This window comes from Vulpes vulpes, chromosome 11 (assembly GCF_048418805.1).
Source record: "Vulpes vulpes isolate BD-2025 chromosome 11, VulVul3, whole genome shotgun sequence".
NCBI classification, from domain to species: Eukaryota; Metazoa; Chordata; class Mammalia; order Carnivora; family Canidae; genus Vulpes; species Vulpes vulpes.
The window spans coordinates 95,658,840-95,686,319 of record NC_132790.1 but is presented as its reverse complement, the minus strand read 5'-3'; the positions used below and the strand labels follow the sequence as shown (position 1 = coordinate 95,686,319).

The window sequence follows — 27,480 nt, the reverse complement described above, 5'->3', positions numbered from 1 at the left end:
CTTCTCCTGTTCTCTAAAAGTAGGTAGTGTTTCCCAAGGTCCTGGCTTGATCCTCTTACCCTACTCTGCTACTTCTTGGCAATCTCAGCCTTTTCTAAAGCTTGAACTCTAAAAAAATAATAGCAATAGTAATAACAATAATGACACAAATAAATAAATGGTCTTCAATCTCTTCTAGCCTTAGCTTCTCCAACAGGTCTGCAGCTCTAGTTATACCTTGAGTATTTCCACCTTGATTTTCCACCAGCTCAACTCATCCAAAAGTAACTAAAATTAAGAAGCTCATTATTATTTTCTCCTTCCCACACCAATTCTTTCACTAATATTTCCTAACAGTACCACCATTTCCTCAGTCAATTAGGTTTGAGACTCTGGAATCAAATTTGACTGCTTTTCCCTGGCATATCTCTTGAGTTGTGACATCACATAATTCCTATCTTCTGACAACTGATCTTTCCTCATCTTGATTGCCTCATTCAGGTCTTCATTACATTTCTATTATCTTTGATCTCTGTCCAATCAAATATCTCTTCTCTGTTGTCTTCAAATGATTTGTGCACCAAATTTAACCATCCTTATCATATATGACCTGTACTTTCACAGTGGCTGAATTCCTCTAACTGGAATTTTCGCTTTCCCTTGATGACCAAATTCTATGCACCTTTCAGGTTCCAACTCAAAAAGCCACTTCCTAAAGAAGCTTTGACCAATACTTCCAGGCTATACTTGAGAGACATAAAATGTCTGAATTTTAAATGACAACACTTTCAATCATGTGATGTAGTTCTTACATATCTTTTCCCTATTAAGACCCAGCTCATTGTTTTCCCTATTGTGACTGCCCCCCCCTTAATTACCTCTGATATGGGATTCTTTCCTAAGAGTTTGCCAGTCTTTCATTCATTAAGCAAATACACAGCTCTTTGAGGTTTTAATTAGCCTACTACATGCCCAACATGGAGCTCAACAAAGGGCTTAAACTGAGATGAAGACCTGAGGGAGACTGAGTCAAGTACTTAACCAAATGAGCCGCCCAGGCACCCTATTTCAGGTTTTCTGATAATCATGGCCAACAATGACAAAACAAGGAGCTCAATTCCAATGTTTTTCTTATCTCTTCTTTCCCATTTAGAACTAAGTGTGTGTGTATGTGTGTGTGTGTGTGGGGGGGGAGGGGGAATAATTCTACAGAATAAGGATTTTAAAAATAATTGGCTTTAAGCCTCATTCAAGGTCATCATTCCTGACATAGCCAGGAAGAAAATTATTAATTGTATTAATATTAATTTGTAGTGATGGCAAGACTATTTTGTAGGAATGCACCTACTTGTAGAAAGTAAGCTCAAAGCCTCTGTTGAAATACCCCCTGGCTGTCCAGGTAGAATTTCTAGTTACCTTTGTATTTAGAGTAACTATCCTATACAAATAGAGTACAATACATCTGTCACTATCTTTTCCTCTTTTTTCTACTTATAAAAAGATTGCCTAAAATTACATTAGCTTTTTTGACAGGCCTGTCACTTGCTAATCAATACTGTAAAACACAGGCAACTAATACATTTTAGGTATTTTTTCATTCTAACCTAAATTTCAACTTTCCTGAATTTACATACAAGTTCTGCCAATTTCTCAATCTCTTCATATGCTTCATATTGTTATATTTATAAATGCTATCATCCAAGAATAGCTATAACTTCCTACTTTAATGTCTGGATATTTTATAAGCATGTCCTTAGATTTTTATATAAATCTGAGATCCAGTCCTACAAGGTGACAGGTCACTAAACTTTGTCCTCTAACATCATCATGTCTTTAATTATCTTCTACTGGGTGTCTGTAACTGGAATAGGTCAAAATGTAATCACCTAATAAATTATGTAAGTACTAAAGGACGGATTATTAGAGAATATGTTTGGGGTGCTTACAAAAATAGTTCAGGTTCTTATCATCCTCAAGGTACTTATAATAAAACATCTCCTAATAAGGAGAGAATATTTAACTAGTAACAGTCTCCAAAAAGCAATTCACTATGGTGATTCTTCAAAATTATGTACTGTTGACCTTATAACAACATAGGTTTGGACTGGTTGGGTCCAGATAAATACAGACACAAAATAAGGAGCTTACAATATTGTGTCTGAGCTGGGTCTTGGTTACACAGGTATATTCAGTTTGAGGTATACATTTATAAATTGTGTACCTTTCTGATACAAATTATACTTCAATAAAAATATTTTTAAAAAGTCTTATCACTGAGCTTTCAAAAACTAGATTAACCCAACCTTCTAAGCAGATGAATAAAACAAATTATCTCATACAAGCAGCTTATTTCTTATTTACTAACTTCAAAAATGAAATTTCATAGGATCAATGATAGAAAATACTGAATACTTGTTTTCTAACACAAAATAGCTTGATTTAAACAAGAACTTTAAAAAAATCCAGTAATTCTTAAACTACATATAGATTAAGTGAATAATCACTATAAAAAATAAAACATCTTCACTGAAATCAGGTATCTAGTAAAAAAGACCATAAACTTAGACATTCATTTTAAGTTAATAATAACCATGTGCACTACTTTCCTTATTCATATCTCTTTAAAGAGTGGTGCTATCATAAAGAAGGACAAGCCAACTCACAGGGATAGCACACCTAGCAACTGTTACTCTCATTTGTTAACTACACTTATGCATTTTCTTCATTAAGGCAGAAATACTGCAAGCGTTTATCAACGAAGTTTAAATCCTGGCAGATTACCTGGTTTCTTCCTTTAGTCTACCTGAGCAAAAGTTTCTTCCTCCCTAATATTATTTTACCTTACTGACCTGCTATATACAAGAGGGTAAATTTGTTTGCTATAAATTCTTACCCTCAGCTTTTTTTTTTTCAGACAAAGGACTCCCAACAAGAGCCTGTTCCCCAGGCTCTTTCCCCAGTAAAGTAAGTTTCTAAACTAATTTTGTCGCTGTTAATAACAAAGCAATGCCAATAATTAAGTTTGGGACTGTTCTTTAAAGAAGTAGAAAGTCAAATTTAAAGTTATTACTCTGAAATGCCAATAGGCTAGACTATCACTAAGTATCACTATAGTAAGATAATCTCCAGAAAGCTAATTATGACAGCTACATTATTCAGTTTAATAAACCATCAATGCAAACATTCTGCACTTCCTAAGAAAGGGTTGTATTATTTTTGAGCTATCAGTATCATTTGTCCTTTTATTTGGAATAAGAGGTTTCCTTTTATTTGGAGTAAGATGGTTTCAGCTTGATTGATTCCCTGAATACTCTGCAAATGACAAACTGGCAAGACAGAGAACAATGATGGCACCTACAGGAAAAGGGAAAGGAAGGCTTGACAGTAGCTTCAATTTTAGTACAGTAACTGAATAAAGCATTGGCTATCAATGGAAAGAGAATTTCTAAATACAGGCAGAAGCAAATGGGTGGAAAACTTCTCAACTTGCTAATTCTAATTTACATAGGGAAGGAAACAAAGGAGCCATTAGGGACCTCTGAGTCAATGTGAGGAAAGGTATATTAATTACTTGTATTTTGATTAAAAGATACTCTGCTAAAAGAATTCTGAAAAAAAAAAAAAAAAAAAAAAAAAAAGATTCCAGTCTTTCAAGTAAAGCAAAACCAAGGATCTTCAGCTATTTAGGGCAGGTTTAATGAAAACTGGCACAGGGCTTAAAAGCTGTCTACTGAAAAGGAGTTCCATGATTTCATAAATAAAAGCCTGAAATATAGTATATGTCAATAGTGATAAGCAATTTTTATACCTCAAACTAAGTAGATAATGTAAAGGATTTACAGTCCCTTAAGCTCTTGAATGGTTCTGTTTAATAGAATCATTCCTGCAAAATACATACTTGCCAAATTAGTAAAATTGGTTTAAAAACCCTTAATTTATAACAGTAAAAAAATGAACAAGGCAATTTGGTGAAATCTAACACAAACATAGTCAGGAGAGGTTATATTTAATATTTTTAAAAGCTTAACACAAATCTTCAACCCTGTCTGCAATGAAAAAGAATGTATAGTCAATAATACTTTATTTGCTAATATAATTACTAAAAAGTCTGTAGTAGATATTGGCCAACTGAGGTCATACAGTTAGAACTATTAAAGCTAACCTACTGCTCGTATCAATTGAAACAATTTTAAGTTTTATCTTATTTAAGTAATCTCTATACCCAGCCTAGGGCTTGACTCATGACCCCGAGATCAAGAGTCACACGCTCTACCAATTGAGCTAGCTAGGTATCCCTCTAATGAAAATTTAATAAGCAAGGTGCCAAGTTAAAAGGAAACCACTAGTATTGGGTTGGACCTGTCACTTTAGCACCAAAGGGCCAACTTATAGTGCAGAATGGCTGATCTAGAATAGAAGTTCTGATTATAGTTTGGCATTAACGTACTATTAACACACTATTAACTGTTTTGGCTCTGGATAACAGGCTTCAAGGAGAAGAGAAAATACATTCAACCAATGAGAAACTACAGATACAGCAACTTGCCTCATTTCTGATACCTTAAATACTTCTGTATCTAGAAAAGAAAACAGATAAGGAGTATTTGGCTGTAACAACAAATGATGAGTAGGGAACTTCTATGGTTGTTTTATTATGAAACAAAACCCTTTAATATTAGGTCAAAATTACAAAAAATAAAACATCTTTCTACATTGTTCTGATGAAAATAATAGCTCTTACTAATAATGGTATCATGGTAGCTTACAAAATTTAGCTATTTGAAATAAATTACCATACAACCAATACTATTTCTTATTACATTTCTAAACAGAATATTATTTTTCCTTTTTCTAATGGGCAAGTAAAGTACAACCCAAAGTACTCACCCTGGCTACACTGGATAAGCCTTTTGAATGACTGAACTTTCATGCTTGTTTCATGCCACAATTTACATTTATGTCTTAATTTACATTGATACAGCTATATAATTTCAAAATTGAAATTATAAACATTGTACTATAAATTTTAGAAGTTCTTGCTCTGTAAGTAACTGTTTTATAACATTTTCAGTTAAGGAACATTCACTGAAAAGATGTTTTGTTAGAAAATCTCTTTAGAGTAACACACAAACAAATCAAGCCTAAGAATTAAAAGACTGTTACCATTTGTAGGCAATATAAACCATGTCTGAACATGACATGTACATGCACTTAGCAATACTCTTTTCTAATGAAAGAGATGGAGTTAAGTCCATGAGTAGTATCCAAACTATGCCAGAGGACACAAATGCGTTGCCAGGCAGAGTTAAAAGAATCTAACGAAGCTTTGTGTGAATTTTTAAAATAGCATTTGTGCTTGTTCTATTAATTAAAGACAGAATGATGGAGCACTGATAAATATTCAGCAAAATAACTGAACAGAGCATATACTACTTAAAATGTGTGTTAAGCAGAAAGATAAACCAAATTATCTTTTGCTATAAATGAACTCTTAAGACTTTATATTTTACAAAGTTAAAAACAAAATGTATATAGCATTTCTAAGAGAAAAACTGTTTTAGGGGTTTACAAAACAGTAAAGTAGGCAGGTCTAGGGAATCTAACAAAGAAGCTTGATGTTAGTTTCTCAACAGGATTCAACAATGACTATTTTTGATACCTTGGTCTTGTAATTTCTCCAATTTCTTAATATGAAATAACATTTTGCTTTGAGTCACTAAGGCATTTACAGGGAAAGCATATAAAATAGGACAAAAGTAAATTAACTGTAGTTTATTTTACAGAATATATTTTTACATTAAAATATACAAGGCTAAGTGGATATTTCATATAATAAAATTCAATAGAATCTGTAAATCCTTCAAAAAAGTAAATATAATTAAAAGTGAAGTAAAAAGAAAAGTATGTTTATATTCTATTTAAAATATAGATTGTTCTTTTGGTTTATTTTGCTGCTTTGTCCCATGCTAGATATCGCATGATTCCCCCCCTAAAATGACATATAAAGTTTAGGTTTAATGATGAGAAACCAGTACAGTGCAAAGCAATTCATGCATACACTTTTGTATGTATGCATTCCATATGTAAGTATTCATACCTATCCCAGAGGTTCTTTGATTCCTGAAACGTGTTCAAATGGAACGCTTGGTAGAAAGCAGTTGAAGGATTCCTGTGAGATCCAAGAATCAAATGGAAATGAGGTTGAGAAAGTACAGTAAAATCACTACTTTTCAAAAAAAAAGATGGAAGATTTTAGATTTCTAATATTGTGTAACAGCTTTAATAAAAAAAAAACAAACACTACATAAAAGATTGCTTAAAAACATTTTGAAAGAAATTAAAAAACCGAATGAAATCCAGCTGACCCTTACAATAATTCAGGATTATGGTTCTAGAAGAAAGGGTTTAATACAGATAAAATAACATCCAATTATGTGTGTGCACCTATGTTTATATTCATGTGAATGGGACCAGTGCATAGCCTAATCGCTACTACTCTGTATCAGATGCCTTTTTAAGTCTCTAAACATTTAGCAGTTTAGCAAAGCTGTTCCCAGGTATGATATTCATGTAAAATAAATTAAGCTACTACATCTTCATAATATAAAAATTCAGATCTATTTGATCGGGTTTGATGATGAACAATTGAGTCCTTTTCTGGGATGAACTTGATATGATTTCTACCTTCATAATCCATTTATTTACATGTGGTTTCTCTGGATTAGGGCAAAACATGGCACAGCAATTATATGACAGCTTTCTAATTTCTTGCATTAGTAATGCCCCTTTAAGAGGTAAAAGCTCCCACATCTTAATCACCATCTATTTCTACCATTCCCTAGAGACACACTCCCTAGGGCTATAACCATAGAGTCTTAACCAATGGGCTCATCCTGGCAAGCTCCCAGCCTTCATGATTCACCTCACAGCTCTGGAGTAGTTTCTTAGGGACTACTAACTAACCTTTTGACAAACCTGCTTTCTAATAGCTCCCATCTACCTCAGCATATTCCCGTAGTTCCCCAACTCCAATCTATACAAAACTAGGGAGCTAACAAAAACTTGTCACATTACCTCTAAAATCCTTGACCCATGCTATAGCAAACTAACAGCAAGTTAATAACATAAGTGCTTACTACATACCAGACATTATTCCGAGTGTTTTACATTTATTAATGCAATTCTACAACAACCCTAAGTGGTAGGTGTTATTATTGTTCCCATCTCATCAACAAGGAAACAGATCAGATAGAAGTTACTTGACTGATGACAGAGAGCTAGTAGGGAACAATCTGGTCCTAGAGTTTATGCTCTTAAACCACTATGCTAAACATACAGTAGAGTTCAATATTAACCTCTCCAGGTTTGTCTCTTTCAGTTAAATGGTGATATTATGATCTAAGCCTTGCAGGGTGGTTAAGGAACTGAGACTATATATAAAGCTCCCTGTATATATAATCAATGGCCAACAAATAATGGCTATTATTTTATCACCAAAATGAAGTTCAAATACAACATGGCAATTCTGAGACCCTCACAAGCACCTTAAGATTTAAAGTCTCTACATTACTAGTACGATAAGAAAACGATTTCCAAATTCTACTGGAATACCAATCAAGTATCAATGATCAACAAGCAGAACAAATGCTCAATAAATTCCATGATTTCAAAATTCAGATTAGCCTTACTGTGTCATCTACTGAGTTTTTTAAAAATACATTTTTCAAAAGGCGTTTTTTAACACTAGGGTACCTCTTAGATGATCCAAAATTAGGAAAGGCAGACAAGACACTAGAAGCCAGAGTATCACCAAAGCAACTGCTTTAATTGGCATCTTCAGTGTATGTATTTCTCTTTGCCTGCTCTATCTACTTTAAACTCCTTTCCATTCTTTTAACTCTTTCTCTATTTTTCTCTAGACTAGGTCCAAGACCTACTAATATCAAGGATTAAGAGGCTGCTAACTACTGTTTAACAGCTTGGATCCTCTCAAGATATATTTGTCAGGCCCTTTTCTCCCCACTGTACTTACTTGGAAATCAGTCTCACAAATTAAATCAAAGACAACTGAACCAACTGAAAACTCGATTGGCTTTTTTTTTTTTTTTTTAAATTCCAGGCTTACCCGGGACCATATGAGGACAAGTTTGCTACTCACAAAGGTCTATTTGGAGACCTTGGATTTAAAACAGAGTGACTCAAAGAGGAAAGTAGTAAATATGAGAAAATAATAAGAGTAAACCTAGATGTTATTCTGCAAGTCTGGAATTTAAAATTCATTAAAGAGTATTTACAATATATTTATGAGGATGACATTCTTTAAAAAAACCTTCAGATCCCCTGACTTTAGAAAAATACATACATATATATTTAATTTGAATCAAATTCATGCCAGATAAATTGGTTTTAAATGAAATCATATAACTTAAGTTATGAGACTCCAGCATTTTTACAGCACAGACTCTAAAAATGAAATGTTTCTCATAAGTCAAATGTAGAAGTGAAAAAAGAACATATCTGCAGTTAGTTGTGTATCTTGGGGCAAAAAAGGAACCTATGAAATAAAATACTACAAATGAACCTAAAGTCTTCAGAACATGTCAGAACGAATAGATTTAGGTTGCAAAAGCTGGCAGTGAATCACTTTCTACATACATTCAGAATGAAGAAGCCATATGGAGTAATACAATCTATGTACTCTAGAAAAATTTAAATAGTCTAGATTCCAAAGATAAACATTTAGACAAGTCTTATAAAACATGACATTTTTGGTTTCTGGAATACTTCAGCAGGGATGTTTTCCATAAACTTGAGGGATTTCTAGCAAATAGCAACAATTACTCTCAAAATATTGATTAATAGGCATAGGTTAAACAAGTCTGTAAAACCTAGCTGATCAAGAACTTCAAAAGAGCCATTTGTAAATACTGAAGGGCTTGATCATCAAAGACTTCTGTTTTGGAATGACATAAAATTGAGGAAATTAAAAGCCCAAGGAAAACACTGTTAATGGGGATCATTTCAAGGTTACAGTCTATGTAATCTAAAGGCACCAAGTGGCAACCGACATTAATAAAAATTTATTAGAAAGATATAATGAATTTTATCCAACTTGGTCACAAATTCTCTTCTGCCCAAGAAATAAAACTTGAAAGCAGTTTTCTAATAACATATTTGATGTTAATGTTAACTACTGATCTAAATATAAAGCCAAGAAAGCACTTCTTAGGAAGACTGAGGTGTGGTTTATTCCGAATTTATTTCAGCCACATAAATGAAAAATGAAAATGTTCTCTCATTTGTAGACATTTTTCAAAATCAATGAACAAAACATATCCTTTTCCCCTTGACTTTATATACTAAATAACCTGTCCTGTTAATTTCTGAGTACATGAAAGTAGTACATCACAGAGTGACTAGAATGTGACACATATCTACCTGCTTTGCTAAGATACTATCTTTGTAGAGTAACTGTAACAGAGGAAAAACAAAGACATATACTATACCTAAAAACTAAACTACAAACATTGTGGGAGCTTAAAGGATGAGGTACATGAGCCCTGAACTCAGCAAATATTTTCTTCCCTTATGTCAAAACTCAACTTTAAAGATCTCTAAATAGAAGCCAGGGAAACACAATAAGCAGAGGAACAAGGGCCATCTCCACTTAAAATGATTAAAAATATCCTTTAGGTAAAGGGTTACAACACAAAATATCAGTAGCTAGAGAAGCTTTTCCTTCCTCCATCTCATAATCAGCAAATTAATAAAACAAAACTAACTCTGGAAATATCCAAAAGTACTGGCTTTGGACTCAGAAGGCCTCACTCTGAATCTATGCAATGTTACTCAATAACTATGTAAGTCAAATCCTCAAAGTCTCAGTTTCCTTAGTCCATAAAAATGGGAGGAACACTTCCTTACAGTTGCTGAAATGAGATTATGCATCCATAAGGCCTAACAAAATTTAAGCTTGGTTTGTATTTAATATAGGATTACAGTTTCCACATCATGCTATATAAAAATCTACTTTTGGCAGAGTATCTTAACGGATACCAAATATTCCAACATTATTAAGATAAGTACAACAATCACTGAAAAGGGTAATGAAATGGTTCCAAGATACATACTACTTTAATAATAAAAGCTTCAAGAAACACCTTTAATGGCAACCATAAACTTCTGATAAAAAATAAAAAACAACAACAAAACACCTCAATTTCTCACCATGACATTTAAGCCCTTCACTCTGGTTCCTGTCAAATTAATCACATCATTTCCCAAATCTGACATCTCATTCTTCCACACTGTTACACAAACTGTCATCTTCCTCTACTCAGAAAGTCATATCTTTTTCTTATCAGTGACCTAACCTAAGTCACCCGTTTAAAAATTCAGTCTAAGAGTTGTCTTTAAAAGAATGCACAATAACAGAATGATGCTGAGGATAGAAACTGGGTGGCTGGAGGACAGAGGTGCAGAGGCTTTCAGTTTATATTGTTGTATATTTAGAGCTGTGTGAACGTATTACCTAAACAGATAATAATTTTAAGCAGGAGTCAGTCTATTTCCTCCCCATACTAAATCTGGCTTTGTGTCCTAAACTGTTCTGATTAGCACCTTATATTTACTCTACCACTGCCTATAATGTATATCAAAGTACACATTAGATAATTATTTTCATATAATCTGAGATCTTGGCAGGGCAGGATAGTCCTCAATTCTGTATCCAAGTACTTACTATTTAGAGAACACAAAGTTGAATGGCATACTGTCACTTTAAGTGTTTTCTTGGGCATTCAACCTACTTGATGAGTATCTGCAAGCTTTGTTTTTTTGGTCACATGATAGTCTGGTGGCAGGAAGGTTTAGGTTGGCAAGCTCTCTTATGAAACGCATCTAAATGTATCGAGTCATACACGGGGAACCTTAAAAATCTGCCCAAGTCTCAAATTCTAACTTTATCAATGAGGAAAACGGAGATAAAAGACTTAACCAAAGAAAAGGACTAAGTGGTAGAAAAGCCAGGATTAGAACACAACTGCTATAAATCTTACATTATCATGACTTTTCTGGCCTAGAACAATGTCTCCCTTTCTCTGATTACATCCATACCATGCAATTATACTTTCAGATCAAAACTGAAGACCCTTGCTATGATTTATAGCATGTTAGGATGTGATCTGGGAGAGCAGTTTGTGGACTATGCAATTGCTAATATTTCGGTGATGTGTATGCTTGCCATACATACATTATATAGGAACTGTTGACAAATTATTTGTATAGCTCATTTAATCCTCTCAACCTTACCAACACAAGTATTATCCTCATTTTTCATATGGGGGTAAACATGGGGTCTATAAGACTAAATAATGAGAGCTGAAGGCCAAAAAATGCTTCAGGTATATAGCATAGTTGAGATTTCAGCCCAGGCATGTCCAACTCCACTGTCTGTAACAGTCATTCACATTACACGCTAAAACATAATTAAACACTCTACTGATTCTATTTGACCAAGAGCCTCCCTCTCCTTTTTTGTTTTTCAAAAGCTAGGTAGCTCAAATACAAAGATGGGTTTTGGTTTAACTTACAAAACTATTTAGTAAAACTTAATTCTAATTCTCCTCTAGAAACTAGTTAGTTTTAAACTTTGCTTTGGGCATCTTTCATTCACAGATTAAACAATTTACTTGTTTAATAATGAAGTATTGCCTAAAACGTTAAAAATTGCATTTAAAACACACCAGTGTTATTTACAAATAATCGACATATTAATTTCAGTTTCTCTTCTATCTATACATTAATATTATTTTATCAAATTTTAGCGAAAGCTCATGGGGAAAGGAGGCTTTAAGTAATTTAACATTCGGACTTCACTTATTTGTCTTGCTTACTCCAACTAACATGGGGCTTAGTGTATGTCCTACTCAATGATCTGCAGATTTTTTTTTTTTTTTTTTTGATCTGCAGATTTTTAATGTAACCGTCACATATAAACACACAACTTAATAAGAGTTCATTCTTTTTAACAAATGTTAGTAGGGTACAAAGAAATAAAACTAAGTCTAATATTGGGCTTTAAGTTTGAGATGTAAGCAACCCAGAGAAGCATGAATGAAATTTAATTCAGCTGTTTAAAAGCAGAAATTATGAACATACTTTTTAGAGATATAAGCAAATAACATATCCTTAATATTATCAGCCAAACTTCAAATGTATACATTAAAATATATTATGAAAGTCATAGAACAATGTATAGGGATGATACGAATTGGTTACTGTTCCTAAATCTTTATGGAGGGGTTTTTGCCCTGAGCTATGCCAGATTGCCAGATTAAGAATCTAATAAATATTGAGTAATCTGGTATGTTCAAGAACTGCTGTGGGAAAGACCCAAATTATACCAATGATTCAGGTATGTACATTCTTTGTGGATGCAGTAATTTTATTAGACCACATAAAAGAGCAGCCTCAAATCACAAGTCCACTTGGTTTAGTATAAAGAAAAAACTAACATAAAGGATTTATTGCAAGTCAGGAATTTTGCTATTCATACCCCTTAAATACTGTCAACTATTACAAATTTTTATTAAAACTCTGCTCTTCCCATTAACAAGAAACTACTTAGGGAACATCATCATTAAGGCCACATTAAAATAGACAAATCTGTTTTTATAAACCCCCTCTTCCTCATACTTAAGGAGTATTTAAAGAGTAATGCAATTAAGAAATAAACAGTATTTGTTCAAAAAGGAAATACCTACTAGTCTAAAACAATTATTTAAAAAAGGAATTGGATGCCTTTTCTTCACTAGTAATAAGTGTTCCTAATTCCTTCTGAGACCCATATTTCATGTTATTTTGCTCTATTTTCTTCTGTCTTGGTTATCTGCCATCACTCTCTACCTCCCCCTGCCCCAACTTCTGTTATTTTAGGAAAGAAAAGTCAAGATCTTTTTATACTCCCCTATCAAAACCATTCCTCAGTAAAGAGACTAATTTTGGTCTTTTTACCATCTGATTGTTGGGGGTGCTCTTTGTTACTAGAACACTAAAGCGCATGACTTACTTCCAATCTCTTCTGGTGCAGAGAAAGACTAAACTCTATTTCAAATTAGCAAATACCAGATCTATAAATCCAGTATCATGTTTTACTATTTCCAAAGCAGTGATATCAAAATTCTCAAAAAACAGTTTAATATTACACTTATCCTCAGGAAGTAGAAAACATATACAGCACAGTACTAGTATTATTTAAAAAAAAAAATTAAAAAAAAAAAAGGACTTCTCATAAAAGCAATTTCATTCAAGATACTCCCCCCTACAAGGAAAAAATAGTGTTACTAAAATAGTTACTTAGAGTGTGCCTTACACACACACATATAAGCCCCTATGTTTACTAAAGGTTATGCAATGTACAGCCTATAGAATTTAGTTCATAAAAACTTTTGAACAATATATAGGTCACTGTTAATAAAAAAACAAAACTAAAGCCATATTCCTACTGATACACTTTTGGACCATCAATCCTTCTGGAAATCTATGATAATTGCCTTTATTTAGAGCCATGTTTTTGACTAAAGTATATTTTAGTAATTAGTATGGCACTCTGATGAATCCATCACTTTTCATATTAAATAATAACACCACTCATACACAGGATTTCACACTTTGATCACAAAATCCTGGGTAAGAGTACATAAGATAACATGCAGTGTGTGATTTAAACAGCTGTAAAGCTGGAAGGGCAAAACTATGTCCACATTTCAATACTGATAAAGAAACATAGCTCCCAAGAAATACAGAATTCACCTAAGGAGCTTTCATTTGTAAAGACTAAATGCAGTGAGACTTTCAGAGCTCTAGAATAAGCATCTATAGGTTATACAATAAAGAGTGACAGTTCTGGCTCTTATACATTTATATAATCTCACTTAATCATCAAGTTAAAAACCTGCACAAGTATGTGTGTATATATTTGAGATATACATATAATTGTATAAACAAAATTAGTAGTAATAGCACCTACCAGGGTACACCACTTAACATTCACAATTTATAATACTTAATCATAGTCATTAGCAAGCTACACAAATAAAGTCATTAAACAAGATATAAAGATATATACCACTAAGGGATCCTTACAATCAGGTTTCTAACAATCCTTGGTTGTAGCTGACAGTTCACAATTGCAGCCATTCATAAGAGTTCCTGGAATGTGGCCTACAGGGTTCACATTGGTCAGCTATCTATGGAAAACGATCTGTACTGTGTTCCCTTTCCAAAAGGGCCAGTAATATTTTGCATCTCTCCCCATTTACCAAAAAGGGGTCTGTTAAGTGTGTAAGTAATTTAAACAAATTTTGTAACATTCACTGGAAAAGTGGCTTTTTTATGAACTCTATTTTCAACCATTACAATATTCTCCAGTTTACACAAAATCAGTTTAAAGAAACAACTGACTATATAAGCCTTTCCAATGAGAAAGGCTAGAATAATATATAGACTTTATAGTAATTACTAATATAGAGTCAACAAGCAGTGTTAACTGAACTTTAAAATATATTCTTGCTTTCTATACACAACCATCAGCCCTTTGAAAGGTGTATTACTAAAATGTATTACTATAAAGTCCTCTTTTTAAAAATAGTCTCAAAATGAAGCCTTGTATTATGGTAATGGAGCCAAAAATCACAAGATAGTTTTCAATATATCAAACTGAAGAAACTCAATCATTTGTTAATCTTCCTTTTTCCTTCCTTTTCTCAAAAAACTAGTTACTAACACAGTAACTTAAAAGAGCCAACTATTCACAAAATTTTAGGATCTGAAATTTGTCAATCCATTCACAAAGTCATAATTACTCAAGACCTGTCACTCCAATGTTTTATTTTACATATGAATGACTGCAACTAAAACTGTATGCAGATTTTAAGAAGGCAACCCCAAATCATATTAAAATTATGATTTTTGTTGGTACGTTTTCCTCAAAAATAGTCATCTCAGTAATTTTAGCATACGCCTAGAAAAACTGTTATTTAATTTCAAGCATACAACTTTAAAATTCCCTTTTACAAAGGCTTTCCGTTAAAAACAAAAACAAAAAACTTTCTACTTAATGGATTTATTCCTTCACCAGGTGTGTTGGTCCAGAGACAAAATAGTCAAATGTGTAAGATTACATCTTGAAAACTAGCATGTTACATTAAAAACCAATGAAAGAGTATAACAAAAATTAGAAATGGATATTTGATAAGCAATGCAGATTTTAAAAGACTGGGTGGGGGAGGGAAGTAACACATTTAATATAGGACTGCACACACATCAAAACCCCAGCACTGGATTAACTGTTGCAATTGATAAGAACAGATACGGTTAGTATCTGTAGTTCATTCACCTTCTGAAATAAGATTCTCAAAAATAATTAACCCTTTTAATAAAGTTAAGAGGATAAATAATTGCATTTTGAGGTCATACCCTAAAGAATACATCCCAGAGTTTCCATTTGTGAACAGAGCTCTCTGCTTCATGCCATATCATCCTATTAAAGTTCTGGGGAATTTAATTACAAAGGCTGTAAACAGAGAGGTGGTGAAGAGGAGAGAAAATACATTCTTCATTTATAGATGTGCCTGTGTTTTATGAGGGGAGTGTGGTTTGGGAAACCACTCATCATTTCTTCAGATATGGGGGCAATGTACAATAGGAACAGAGAGGCAAGCAAATGGTTATTTACCAACCCATGAGAAAAACCTGGCTTCTGGCAGCTAGAAAAGGGAAGATTATCTGTTGCCTCTTACAAAAGGTGAACAAATAAACTCAATCTGCATTTCAGATGTGCCCCTATGTGTGAAAAATGAAATATGGGAGCAGATGTAAAGAGGGATTTTTCTGAATGGCTTGTGGAATCAGTTTCTTTACTTGGTTAGTCCCATCCATATAAAATTTCTCAATGACTAGCTAGCTGGGCTCACTTATGGGACACGTGGTATTCTCTAAGAGTTCTCAAATGGAAAAAAGACTCCCAACAAGCAAGTCACCTACAAAAAAAGATGAACTTTGAATTACAAAAAGCAGAGAAGATGATTTCAGTGAGCATTTTTCAAACCAACAGAAGTATATAACAATAATTCAGGGCTAATTAGAAATGAAAAGTTAAGAATGTGAAGGAACTCAGAAGAAACAAGAAGAAAAAGCTTTAACAGATCTCATTGTTCTACATACCAATTATTCTAGAAATCCATAAAAACAGCTTTTAACATATCTAAAATTAACCTCGCTCAAAAGAAAAAACTCCAGCAAATAAATGCTTAACTGTAAAGTACCTGAAACCTTCTCTGTAATTTTTAGCTTTGTAACAAGTCGGTTTTTAAAAATTTGCAATGTGTGTCAAATTTTCTGGTAACATTTCCTGAAAACCACTTAAAATCCTCACTGAACCATAACCAAACATCAACTGTTGTAGAATTGGTATGGCAATACACCAATTTTCACTTAAACCATTAAGAAAGCATCCCTTAAATAGAGGGAGCCAATTATTGGCATGAACACTTTTACTATAAAATTACTCTAACTTCAAGAACTGTAGCTTTTACTACTGTCACAGAGTCTTATTTCATACCTCCCTTTCTATAGTAAAAACAAAACAAAACAAAACAAAAAACTGATAGATGATAACACACCTTTTGCTTTAAAAAAAAAAGGGGGGGGGGATCTTAACGATGTCACTGGGAAGCCTCCTGACCTTCTATGTTCTTTTATTAAAAAGGCTGGAGGACGATATGATCTTCAAAGCCAGACATGACATTTCACCACTCTCTCCAGCCTTTGCAGACACACTGGAGGAGATTCCTTACATGGATCTATCCCTATTATATGACCTCTGGTTTTCCAGAATGGGAAAGTTCTAATTGTATGTCCTGGTCTCCAAACTCACACTGACAAAACTCTGCCATAAGCGTTCAGGTGTGATTGTTACCTAAGAAAATGCTATGGGGCATAATCTACCAGTTAGCACCTGTAAATCGAGAAAATTAAGCTTAAACCCATCTTTCTGAATGAACAAACGTTGTATCCTCATCCAATTCAGTGCTCTTAAATGACTGTGACAAGACCAATTCTCTCATCACACACCTTTACATTAGCAATCTAAAACTAACGCCTTTTCAAAACCTGACAAATCAACCTGACTAAAAACACAATTTGTCTAATTAAAAAATGCTAAGGGCCTCTCAAACTGCGGGGGGGGGGGGGGGGGGGAAGAACTCTTAAGTTGCACTCTAAACTAATGTTTGGTCAAGGGTTCCTATCAAGTATTTTAAGGAAGATTTCCATACCTGTCTTCATCGCCATCCACGGGAATAGCTATGCTGAACACAGAGGTGGCGAGACTGTTCATAGGTGTTAACTGAAGGGGGTTGGCCAGGGCATCTGCAACAGGAGGCTTCACGACAGGCTTAGTTTCAGCAATGAGAGAAAGTGGTGGTTGAGGTAGGGGTTCTGATTTTCTTCTGGTATCGTCGGCTTGCCCGACCAAAGGCTGGGTCTGAGTCTGGAACTGGCTTAGGTCAGCCTGCGGTAGACTCGTCGGTGCACTGGGTGTGCCTGGCGCCAAGGGCAGCCCACCGTGCGGGATTACGCTGCTGCTCCTGCTGACGGGCGTATGGCTGCTCAGCTGCTGCGACTGGGCCAGCGGCGCGGGGACATTTGGCATAGTAATGGAGGTGGTAGACGCACTAGGCACGCTTGGAGCGGGCGCGGCTGCAGGCACGTTTGGAACTCCGGGTAGAACGGCGTGGGGGCCGCCGGGCACCGCTGCCGGCGCCCCACTGCCACCCATCTGCGGCGGAGGCACGGACTGGGGCTGCACGGTCCCAGGGGGGACCAGGCCCGGCTGCACCGCGCATCCAAGAGCAGCCAGGGGCACTCCGGCCGGCTGACCGGGCGCCGCCTGTCCGCCGGGCGCGGGTCCGGGCCCCGGGGCCACGGCCTCGCCGGGCAGGGAAGCCACGCCCATTATCTGCGCCCCCACCGCGGCGGCAGTCGGGCCGGCGCCCACGGGAAGGCTGGCGGCCGCGGGGAGACTCGCTCCGGCGCCGGCGGACGAGGGCTGCGCGGGGCTTGGCGGCTGCAGGCCGGCCACGTGCTGCTGTAGGTACTCACTCTGCCCCGCGGGCTGGACTGGCAGCAAATGCCCGGGCGGTAGCTGAGGCTGGGGGTACGCGAACGGCTGGGGCTGCTGCGTCGCGGGAGCGCCGACCGCGGGGCCCGGCTGCTGCGGCAGGGTTACATTCGTCAGCGGCAGCCCTTGTCCATTGGGGCCCTGTGGGAGGACGCCGGGGCCGGTTCCCTGGGGCTGGCTTGGCTGCGGGGCCGCGATCATTGGCTGTGGCCCGGCCGCGGCTCCCGGGAACGGCGGCACCGGAGCCGCGCTTTGAACCACAGCCCCACCTACGGGCGGCGGTGGCTGTGGCTGCCCAACGCCAAAACTCTGCGGCTGGGCCGGGGCGGGCTGGCTCATTTTCTCCGACGGGGGTAGCTGTGACACAGCAGTCAGGGAACTGTCAGTTCCCGAGTCGGGCCCGTGCGGCCCCGGCACGGAGGCCACCACCACCACCACCGACCCTCCGGTGGCGCCCAGGCCGCTGTCCCGCTCCGCAGTCTGGTCGAAAGTACTGCTGTGCCTAATGCAATCCCCGGACCTGGTCAGGACGCTGCTGTCTGAATCCCGCTCATAGTATTCCATGCACGTCCATCGGCCGCGTCGGTAGGGCTCCCCGCTCCCGTGGTCCAGCTTGATGACTCGAAAACGGGAACTGCAAGTGGTGGGGGGCTGTGCTGGGGCCGCAGTCCCAGGCCCGGCGGACGAGCCCCCCACCGGGGGGGCGCCCGGTGCCCCCGCCGAGGGGGCCGCCGGGGTCCCGGCCAGCGCGCCGGCCACGCTCCGGGCCGCCGCGGCTCCTCCTCCGTTGGCGGGAGCCGCCGCCGCGGCCGCCAGCTGTCCGTCCAGCAGGAGGTTCGGGGACACGGTCCCGGGAGTCTCCGCATCCCCAACGTTGTTGAGCGTCTCTTCGGAGGAGCTGCGCTCGCAGACCTCCTCGGGGCCGTAGTCGGTGGCCCGAGACACGTCGAAGATCTCGGAGGACACGTCCTCTGTGCGCGACTCGTCCGGGTCGTCCAGGCTCTCGGTGTCCTCCGTGATGCTAGTGGCCACCTGGGCGGTGGTGACACTGGTGATCTGGAAGCAGCTCTTCTTCTTGGCCGGCATCTTGGACATGGTGAGGGAGGCCGGCGGGGGGCGGAGAGGCGCGCCGGCTCCTCCGCGAGGTGGCCGGAAGCCGGCAAGGGGGGCCCCCGGGAGGCGAAGTCCGAGTCCGCGCTGGGGTCGGGGAGGCCGGCCGCTGCTCAGAGCCCCCGGCCGCTCGGGACGCCGGCCGCTCCGGGAGACATCGCTCCGCGCCGCTTCCTGCGGCTCTGCCCCCCGACGCCCTCGCGCGGCGGCTCCTCCTTCCTCGTCGCCTCCCGCAGCCGCGGCGCCTCAATTCAAGCCCCTGCGCGGCGGCGCGGGCGCGATGGCAGGGGCGGGCCGCCGGCTTCCTGCTCCCGGCGCCGGGGCCGCCGTGGTCGGCGCAGCTCGGCGCTCGGCGCGGTCCGCAGGCCTCGGCCGGGCGCGGGAGGGCGCGGGAGGGCGCGGGAGGGCGGCGGCGCGAGGGGCGGCGTGAGGGGCGGCGCGGCCCCGCTCGGGCTCGTCAGCGCCGGGAAGCAGCGGCGGGTCCGGAGCCGGGGGGTCCGGGTTCCGGCCGGAGCCGCGGGCTGGGGCGGGCTGAAGGTCCGCGGGCGGCCCGCTCCTCCCCGGCGTCAGCCGGAGCTCAGCCCCGGGGCCATGTCGGCCGTCTCCGGCGGAAACCCGCTCCGGGGGAGGGAAGGCCGGCGCGGTCCTCCCCTCACGGGGGAGCCACCCCGCGGGCGGCGGCGGCGGCGGCGGCCTCCCCGCGCGGCTCCTGAGAAGGCTGAGGGGCGGCGGCGGCGGCGGGCCGGCGAGCGGAGACGCTCCGGCTGCGTGAGGTAGCGAGCGGCGGGAGCTCCCTCGGCTCCTCCTCGGTGCGCCCGGTCGGCGGACCCCGGAGAAACTGGAAATTCAAACTGCTCAAGCGGCGGCTGCAGCTCCCTCCCCTCGGCCAAGATGGGGCTGAAATGGCCGCGCCAGGGATGCTGGGAGGAGCAGCAGCCCCGCTGCCGCCGCCGCCGCCTCTGTCGACTAAAATGCCGCCGCTGCCGCAGCCACCGCCAGCGCCGCAGCCGCCGCCGTTCCGTGACGCGCCGGCGTCGTGACGTCAGCGCCCCGCCCCCTCCGGTTTCCTGCAGTTTCGCGTGGAGGCTTGGGGAGGGGAGGGGAGGGGTGGGGAGGGGAGGGGAGGGGTGGGCGGGGCTAAAGGTTTAAAAAAATAAAAAAAGGGAGCTTTTTTTTTTTGAAATTTAAATTTTTTTTTTTTTTTTTTTTTTTTTTGAATTTAACATTTACGCTGCAGGTCTTTAGGAGTTGAAGAGCGCGGAGCCTCCGAAGTGCGCAGCCTGGAGGAGCCGGACGACCGCGCCAGCCGGTTTTGTTCCGAGACGCCGGAGCGCTGGATGGAGGTCATGTGCTGTGTCTAATGTTTAGCAAAAAAAAAAAAAAAAAAAAAAAAAAAAACCTTAAGAGAAACGGGGGGCGATAGAAATGGGGGTGAGGGGGGATCGAGGCAGGATAAAGAGGGGCGCTGCTTAGGGGGAGCGAGTCCCTTAAAAAAGTCTTCGGGAGATAGATGCTGACCACTAGAGTCAGAGGCGAAATGGGGATGATTAACCGGGAGCAGCTAAGCCAGACTGAGTCAGAAAACTGATCTTTTCAGCCAGAAATTCTGTCTCCAACAATGGCATCAGGAGATGGTTACTCGCCCAGGGTGAGGTCAGTTTCAAAAAAGATGAGAGGTTACCAGCCTATTCCTAATTTTCCCGACTCTGCTGTGATTTCAGCGTCCAAGAGTTCATTTAAACTCCAGAGACTGTTTTTTTTTTTTTTTTTTTTTTTTTTGACTTTCAGCAAGAAAGCAGCTTACGGGCTCCATAAATGTTTCTTTTGTTTATCCTAGAACCCTCAGTTGGAGCCAGAGTGTTACAAGGTTTGAATTGGGCCATGAACAACCAGAGTAAGTCAGGAGGAAGCCCCCTTTCCTCTCCCAGTTCAGAGAGCGGCTGTAAAGTGCTGGAGAGATTTTTCTCATCTTTTTAAGCTACTTCCTGGCAAAAGAAAGTGCATTCTCTTAAACGGTTAAAAAAAAAAAAATTGGGGGGAAAGGTGGCTCTTGAACTTTGACACACGAATATATCATGTAAGTAAAATCCAAGAAATCTTGCTGGAAATCAACATTTCGTACACATCACAGCTTCAGGAGTCCTATCATTATAACTTGCATAAATCAGTTAATCATTACACTCGGTTCTCTAATCTTCGAAGAGTAGAAATACTTTTTATCGCAAAGGATGTCTTGATAATGGCAGTTTACAGAGAATTTCCAGGCCCTTAGTTGTAAATAACCTACACACGTCTCTCAGCCTTAGTGGAAACCATGTCCTCCAAACCCAAGTGAATGAGGTCAGGATGTGAAATAAGACCACATAATAACATCCCTGTTTCTTAAAGAAGATGGGAGAGAGTAAAGGAACAAAGTGTAACATTATGCTGCTATTGTGGCAGAGATAGCTAATGGAATGTTTCATTTCTAAATCTGTAATTTTAGTAATTGTTAGCTATATGCTCCATTAATAAGTAAGATCAACTATTAAATCCAATACAGACTTAAAAAAGCTTAATTTGACTTTGGATTGATTTGCCATATTGTTAACAATGGTGATTAATTTTGGAAAAATAAGCATCAGATGCCTGCCTATCCCATTACATGATCTTCTTACATAAACTTGATTACTTGTTGTGATAATCTTAAATCTCACACTTAAAGGAAAAATCTAAAGTAAGGTGTAGGATTATTTCTCCTTAAAGAACACATTAAGGATTTATTATGAAATCGAAGTAATGATAAAGATAATTTAGATGAGATCAGTAAGTGGGATATATATATATATATATATATATATATATATATATATATACATATATGGGGGGGTAAGAATAAGGGTTAAAGATGTTAAAAGACATCTTGGCCTAAAATCAGATGTGTAAAGTTAAAATGTTTTATTTATATGCTTAAGGATTTCTGCATGAATAAAATTGTTCTCTTGAAAGTAAGTTTTCCAAAAGTCTTAAAGGCTCTAGCTTCTTTTATACATTTGCTCCTTAGAAATGTAGAGAATTTATTGCATAAAGCTGCTATGAAGAAATAATAAAAATTCTGGTTGTTACAAATAGGTTCAAAAGCATTTTGCACAGAAAAACAAATTATAGAACTGTCATAAAGCTACACAGTACTGTGTAATGCATGGTTGGCCCACGAAGGATTAGAAACCTCCACTATTTAAAGTGATAGGAAACCAGATGTACGCATCAGTATACATGCTCTGTGTGTGTGTGTGTGTGTGTGTGTGTGTGTGTGTGGAAAGTTGGTCATAAGTAACATGGTAGCCTAACTCATTGAACTGGAGAGGTCTCTGGAGTCCCAAAACTCAAGACCAAGGGTCTTAATGGGAGTATCCTAGCTCTATGCTTACACCCCAAAACCACATGTGGAAACTGTGGGAATCCTTGATTACTGTTCCCAAGCACCCAACTTGACTGTCCTAAGTCTGGTACCTCCCCCCAACGATTTACTTTAAAGCCATGTAGGGGAGGTATGTTTAGGAAGAACAATGCAGGGAGAAAGAAAAAAATTGCAACAACTTAGAAACTAAGGACTGTTTCCACTGATGACCAAGAAAACCAAAACCAAACAAAATAAAACACCACAACTACTAGCAAGATTTCATCTGAGAGTATCATACTCCGAATTCTACTAGGTTATTATCTAACCATATCAGTACCAGATGGTAAATTGTTTCACGGTCACAAGATCCTGGAATGTGAACTGTAGATACTCAAGACAACCTTTTTTATTGTTTTCAACAAATACATCATACGTTTAAAGCAGTAATAGCACATTACCTAGCTAATCTGGGATAGAGAAAAGAAAATCATACTTTCAGGAGAACTAAGCAACTACCTAGATAAGAGAAGTAACCCTTAAGCGTTAATACTACCAGTCAGTGACATTTATTGAGCCCTCCCTGTTTGCTTTAAGAATTGGACAGCCTGTGGGCACCTGGGTGGCTCAGCGGTTGAGCGTCTGCCTTTGGCTCAGGTTGTGATCACAGAGTTCTGGGATCGAGTCCCATATCAGGCTCCCCGCTTCTCCCTTTGCCTGTGTCTTTGCCTCTCTCTGTGTGTCTCTCATGAATAAATAAATAAAATCTTTAAAAAAAGGAAAGAATTGGACAGCCTGTATCCTAGCTGACAACTTTTTCTGGGATCTAGAAATAGCTTATCTTTACTTTCTATATTTTTATCACCAAATTGTTAGAAAAATACAAAATGGAGGACTAGTTTTCAGGTTCCAAAGAGCATTTGCTAGAAATAAATATCAGTTGCCTAAACAAGTAGTACTTGATTTATTACTATGATTTTCCTGGGGTTCCATTTCTGGAACCATATCTTACTATTAATCCCTTGCAGTGAGGTCATTGTATAATATCTGAAAAGTAAAAAACAAAAACAAAATAATAACAACAACAAACTACAATGAAAGAATTCTAAACCTGGTGAAACTCCATAAATACTTTTATGAAAGAAAACATAATCTGACATGCACAATCTTTTCATCACTTGAGAGCAAATGAAGTGTATAGATTTTCACATTTAAGAAAAATTCTATTAGATAATCTAAAGTTTGATATACCATGAAACAATATTGTCTTTTTTAATAGTGAAGATTCCCTTTAGTCCCAAAGATCTTTGAAGTTCTGGCAAAATGTAGCAATCTGATGGAAGAAAATAGTGCATTTCAAACTAATAATAAATATAATTTCCTCTTAAAGCCTATTTTCTTCTATTGTGGCACTTAATTTAGAATCTAAAATATTCTGTGGTTCTGAAATCTAGCTTAATGCTGCAACTTCAATAGATAATCTGTTAGTTATTATGTCACCTTTAAATAATATATGTAATTATTTAAATGATTATATATACTGTTTATATAAATAACATATATTATTTAAATTATATAATTATATATATATATTTTTATATATGTATATATATATTATATATATATTGTTTGTGACCAGTTGGGATAAAATTAAGTAAATCTATATTGCCTAATTGGAGAAAACTTGAAATCAAGAGTAAGCTTCAGTTTTTTTTTAAGCTTTTATTTATTTATATGAGAGAGAGAGCACAAGCCCAGGGGAGAGGGAGAAGCAGGCTCCCCACTGGGCAGGGAGCCCAATGTGGTGTTCGAAATCCTCGGATCATGACCTGAGCCAAGGGCAGATGCTTAGCTGACTGAGCCACCCAGGTGCCCCCTGCCTCCTTTTTTAAAAAAAGATTTTAAGGTAAATTTAAATTTTGTTGTAAACTTGTTTTGTGACTATTGACAAATCTATTAATCCCTCAATTTCCCATTACTAAAAAGAAGCAACATTGTGGTAGTGAGGTGTTAAACTACCAATTCCACTGAGAGAGTGGAAAGAAAAAAGATAACATGTGGCAGTGTTTTGGTGACTTTGGAAGAAAAGATGGCTACGTAATGTGATACTATTGACAGTAATATTTTCAATGCTCATTAATTAAAAAAGAAAGTTACTTGGGGCGCCTGGCGGGCTCAGTGGGTAGAGCATGCAACTCTTGATCTTGAGGTTGTAAGTTTGAGCCCCACAATGGGTGTAGATATTTTCTTAAAAAAATAGAGTAGAGGCACCTGGGTGGCTGGTTAAGTGTCCGACTTTTGGTTTTAGCTCAGGTCATGACCTCATGGGTTGGGAGATGGAGCCCAGAGTCCAGCTCTTCCTACCATCCTCTCTCTCTCTTTCTTTCTCTCATGAACTTGTGTGCTCTCAAATAATTAAATACATCTTTAAAAAATAAATAAGTAGGGACACCTGTTTATTATGGGATCGAGTCCTGCATCAGGCTCCCCGCAAGGGGCCTACTTCTCCCTCTACCTGTGTCTCTGCCTCTCTTGTGTCTTTCACGAATAAATAAATAAAATCTTTAAAAAACAAACAAATAGCATAAAAACCTTTTAAAAAGTTCCTAGGTATACATGATTTTATGAGGAAGCTGTATTCTGTCATAGATGAGCTAGTTATTTAAGGACATTTAATGGGATATCCTTTGGTAAGGTGAATCATACCATCTATTCTGTCTTTCTTGTATATGTGAAGTTGGTATAAGCACAGTGTAATTATGTATCGCTTCAAATGGTAGTATACCTGTAATTTTAAGTTGTGACTTTAATACGCACAAAAGAACATTGAAAGACATTGTCAATTTCTAGACTTCTAGGTTAGGGTTAGTTCCATACGTTACTATTATCAGCTTAGGAAGTTCAAAAAAATGTGTTTGAGTGTAGAAACTTGTACAAGCTGGATTTGGACATGAAGGATGATCTAAGTGTCGACTGATAATCTGGTGGTCATTCTGACCTGGCTGATTGGACTAATTTTAAAAATTTTATTTATTTGGCACACACAGAGAGAGAGGGAGAGAGAGAGAGAGAGAGAACACAAGCTGGGGAGCAACAGTCAGAGGGAGAGGGAAAAGCAGGCTCCCTGCTGAGCAAGGAGTCTGATGCAGAGCTGATCCCAGAACTCTGGGATCATGATCTGAGCTGAAGGCAGACGCTTAACTGACTGAGCCTCCCAGGCGCCCCTGGACTAATTTTAATTCATAGGAATCAATGGTTGAAAGGCACAAATATAATCTTGACTATTTTGTATTAGCAGTTACATTTTAATTCTAAAATAAGTAGCTCTTTAGTTATTGGAAACAAAACACTTCTAGCATTTAACTTTAGAATACTTGAAATCCTACTTTGCAGCATTCATACTCATTAAAAGCTCAACCCATGATCCATGGATCCAGGATTTGGGTGTTACTTAAAATGCTCATGTGATGAGCTGCTTCTCCACAAATTAATTTTCACTCCTCTCCCCCAGCTATAACCTGGGATCTTTGAAAAAGAAGGAGGCTAGTAAGAAATAAGGATATGGGGGAAAATTCAAAATCAAGGTGAAATGCTAACCAAAGATCTGTACAGTTTTGGCCATCATACATCTAATGAATAATCATAACAGTATTACTATGACACCCATTTTGTGACATTTACCTCTTTTTTATTTTTATTTTTTTTCTTTTTTAATTAAATTAACTAGATACAAAGATATTTTTATCTTCAAATATCTAGAATATTTTTTCCATCTTCACTCCGTTTCTTCTGGATTTGATTCTAATCTTTTTTTGCATATTGCAGGTGTTTATTCAAGAGCTGACTTAATTCGAGATTTTTAGTTTATAAATATTTCATTCATACTTGTTTTATAGGTTCTCCATCAATACAGTGATTCTACCCTTTAAAGAAAAAAAGATCAACCCTTTCACAAAAATGCGTATTTTAAGGAAATATAAATTATATGATAATGATTCGTTGATATTTTCCACGTATTCTCTGCTGGATTTCCTTAAGCTTAATTACTGTATTTAAAATAATTGTGCTTATTAATATTTCATTTGAAGTATTTTGATAAAAGAAAAAAATTCTCGTAGTAAAATCAAGCTTGTATTTTGAACAAACAGCTCCAAATATTTCTCTGTTCATTCATCTAACATATATTTAGAAGACTACCATGTGCTGACCTCTTTGCTTGACTTGGGGAACAGTTGTGAACTAGCCAAAAAAGTTCTTTTTTATTTTTTAAGATTTTATTTATTTATTTGAGAGATACAGAGATAGCAACAGAGATAGAGAACAGGAGCTGGGAGTAGACGTGGGGCTCGTTCCCAGCACCCGGAGATCATGACCCGAGCTGAAGGCGGATGCTCCACTGACTGAGCCACCCAGGCATCCTGTAAAGTCTTTGTTCTAATAGGTCTTATATTTTAGTACAGGAACAGACACCGAAGAAATAAATGAATGATGTGGTAATTTCAAAGATTCATAAGTGTTAAGAAGAAACAAAACTCAATGGAAGGTGGGGCGAAGGGCACCTTAGACATCTGGCAGGTGGGCTCTTTATCAATAGCCATCTTTAAGAAAGAGAAGCAGGTACAAGACAATGGTTGTTTGGTGGAAACCAGGGTGTTGTGGGGAGGGCACTGTGGACATTTGAGAAGTAGGCAGGCGCTACATCTTATGGACCTTGTTGGCCAAGTGAAGGAGCTTGCAGTTTATTTTAAATGTAACAGGAAGCCACAGGAGGGTTACAAGCAGATGATTAACATGATCGGATTTGCATTTAAAAAGAAACCTCTCTGTTTTC

General features: G+C 38.7%; 1 protein-coding gene and 1 long non-coding RNA gene across 4 annotated transcripts in view; one reads left to right on the top strand and one right to left on the bottom strand.

Moving 5' to 3' along the window:
- TSC22D2 (TSC22 domain family member 2) overlaps positions 1-19,499 on the bottom strand; it is a 47,398-nt gene extending 27,899 nt beyond the window's left edge. For 2 of the 3 annotated variants that reach the window (XR_011995305.1, XM_072727123.1), the window contains exon 1: positions 17,316-19,392. Coding sequence is in view for 2 of the 3 variants with exons in the window: in XM_072727123.1 (XP_072583224.1) it covers positions 17,316-19,255 (1,940 nt within the window). In the remaining variant the exon portion in view is untranslated. Of the gene's footprint in view, positions 1-6,076; positions 6,149-17,315 lie in introns of all 3 variants that reach the window. The other variant, XM_072727124.1, reaches the window with a different exon arrangement.
- Positions 19,500-20,437: 938 nt separating this feature from the next.
- The window catches only part of LOC112932771 (uncharacterized), a 64,319-nt gene continuing 57,276 nt past the window's right edge, over positions 20,438-27,480 (top strand). The window contains exons 1-2 of the long non-coding RNA XR_011995306.1: positions 20,438-20,613; positions 21,108-21,164. This is a non-coding gene — a long non-coding RNA (uncharacterized lncRNA). The remainder of the gene's footprint in view (positions 20,614-21,107; positions 21,165-27,480) is intronic.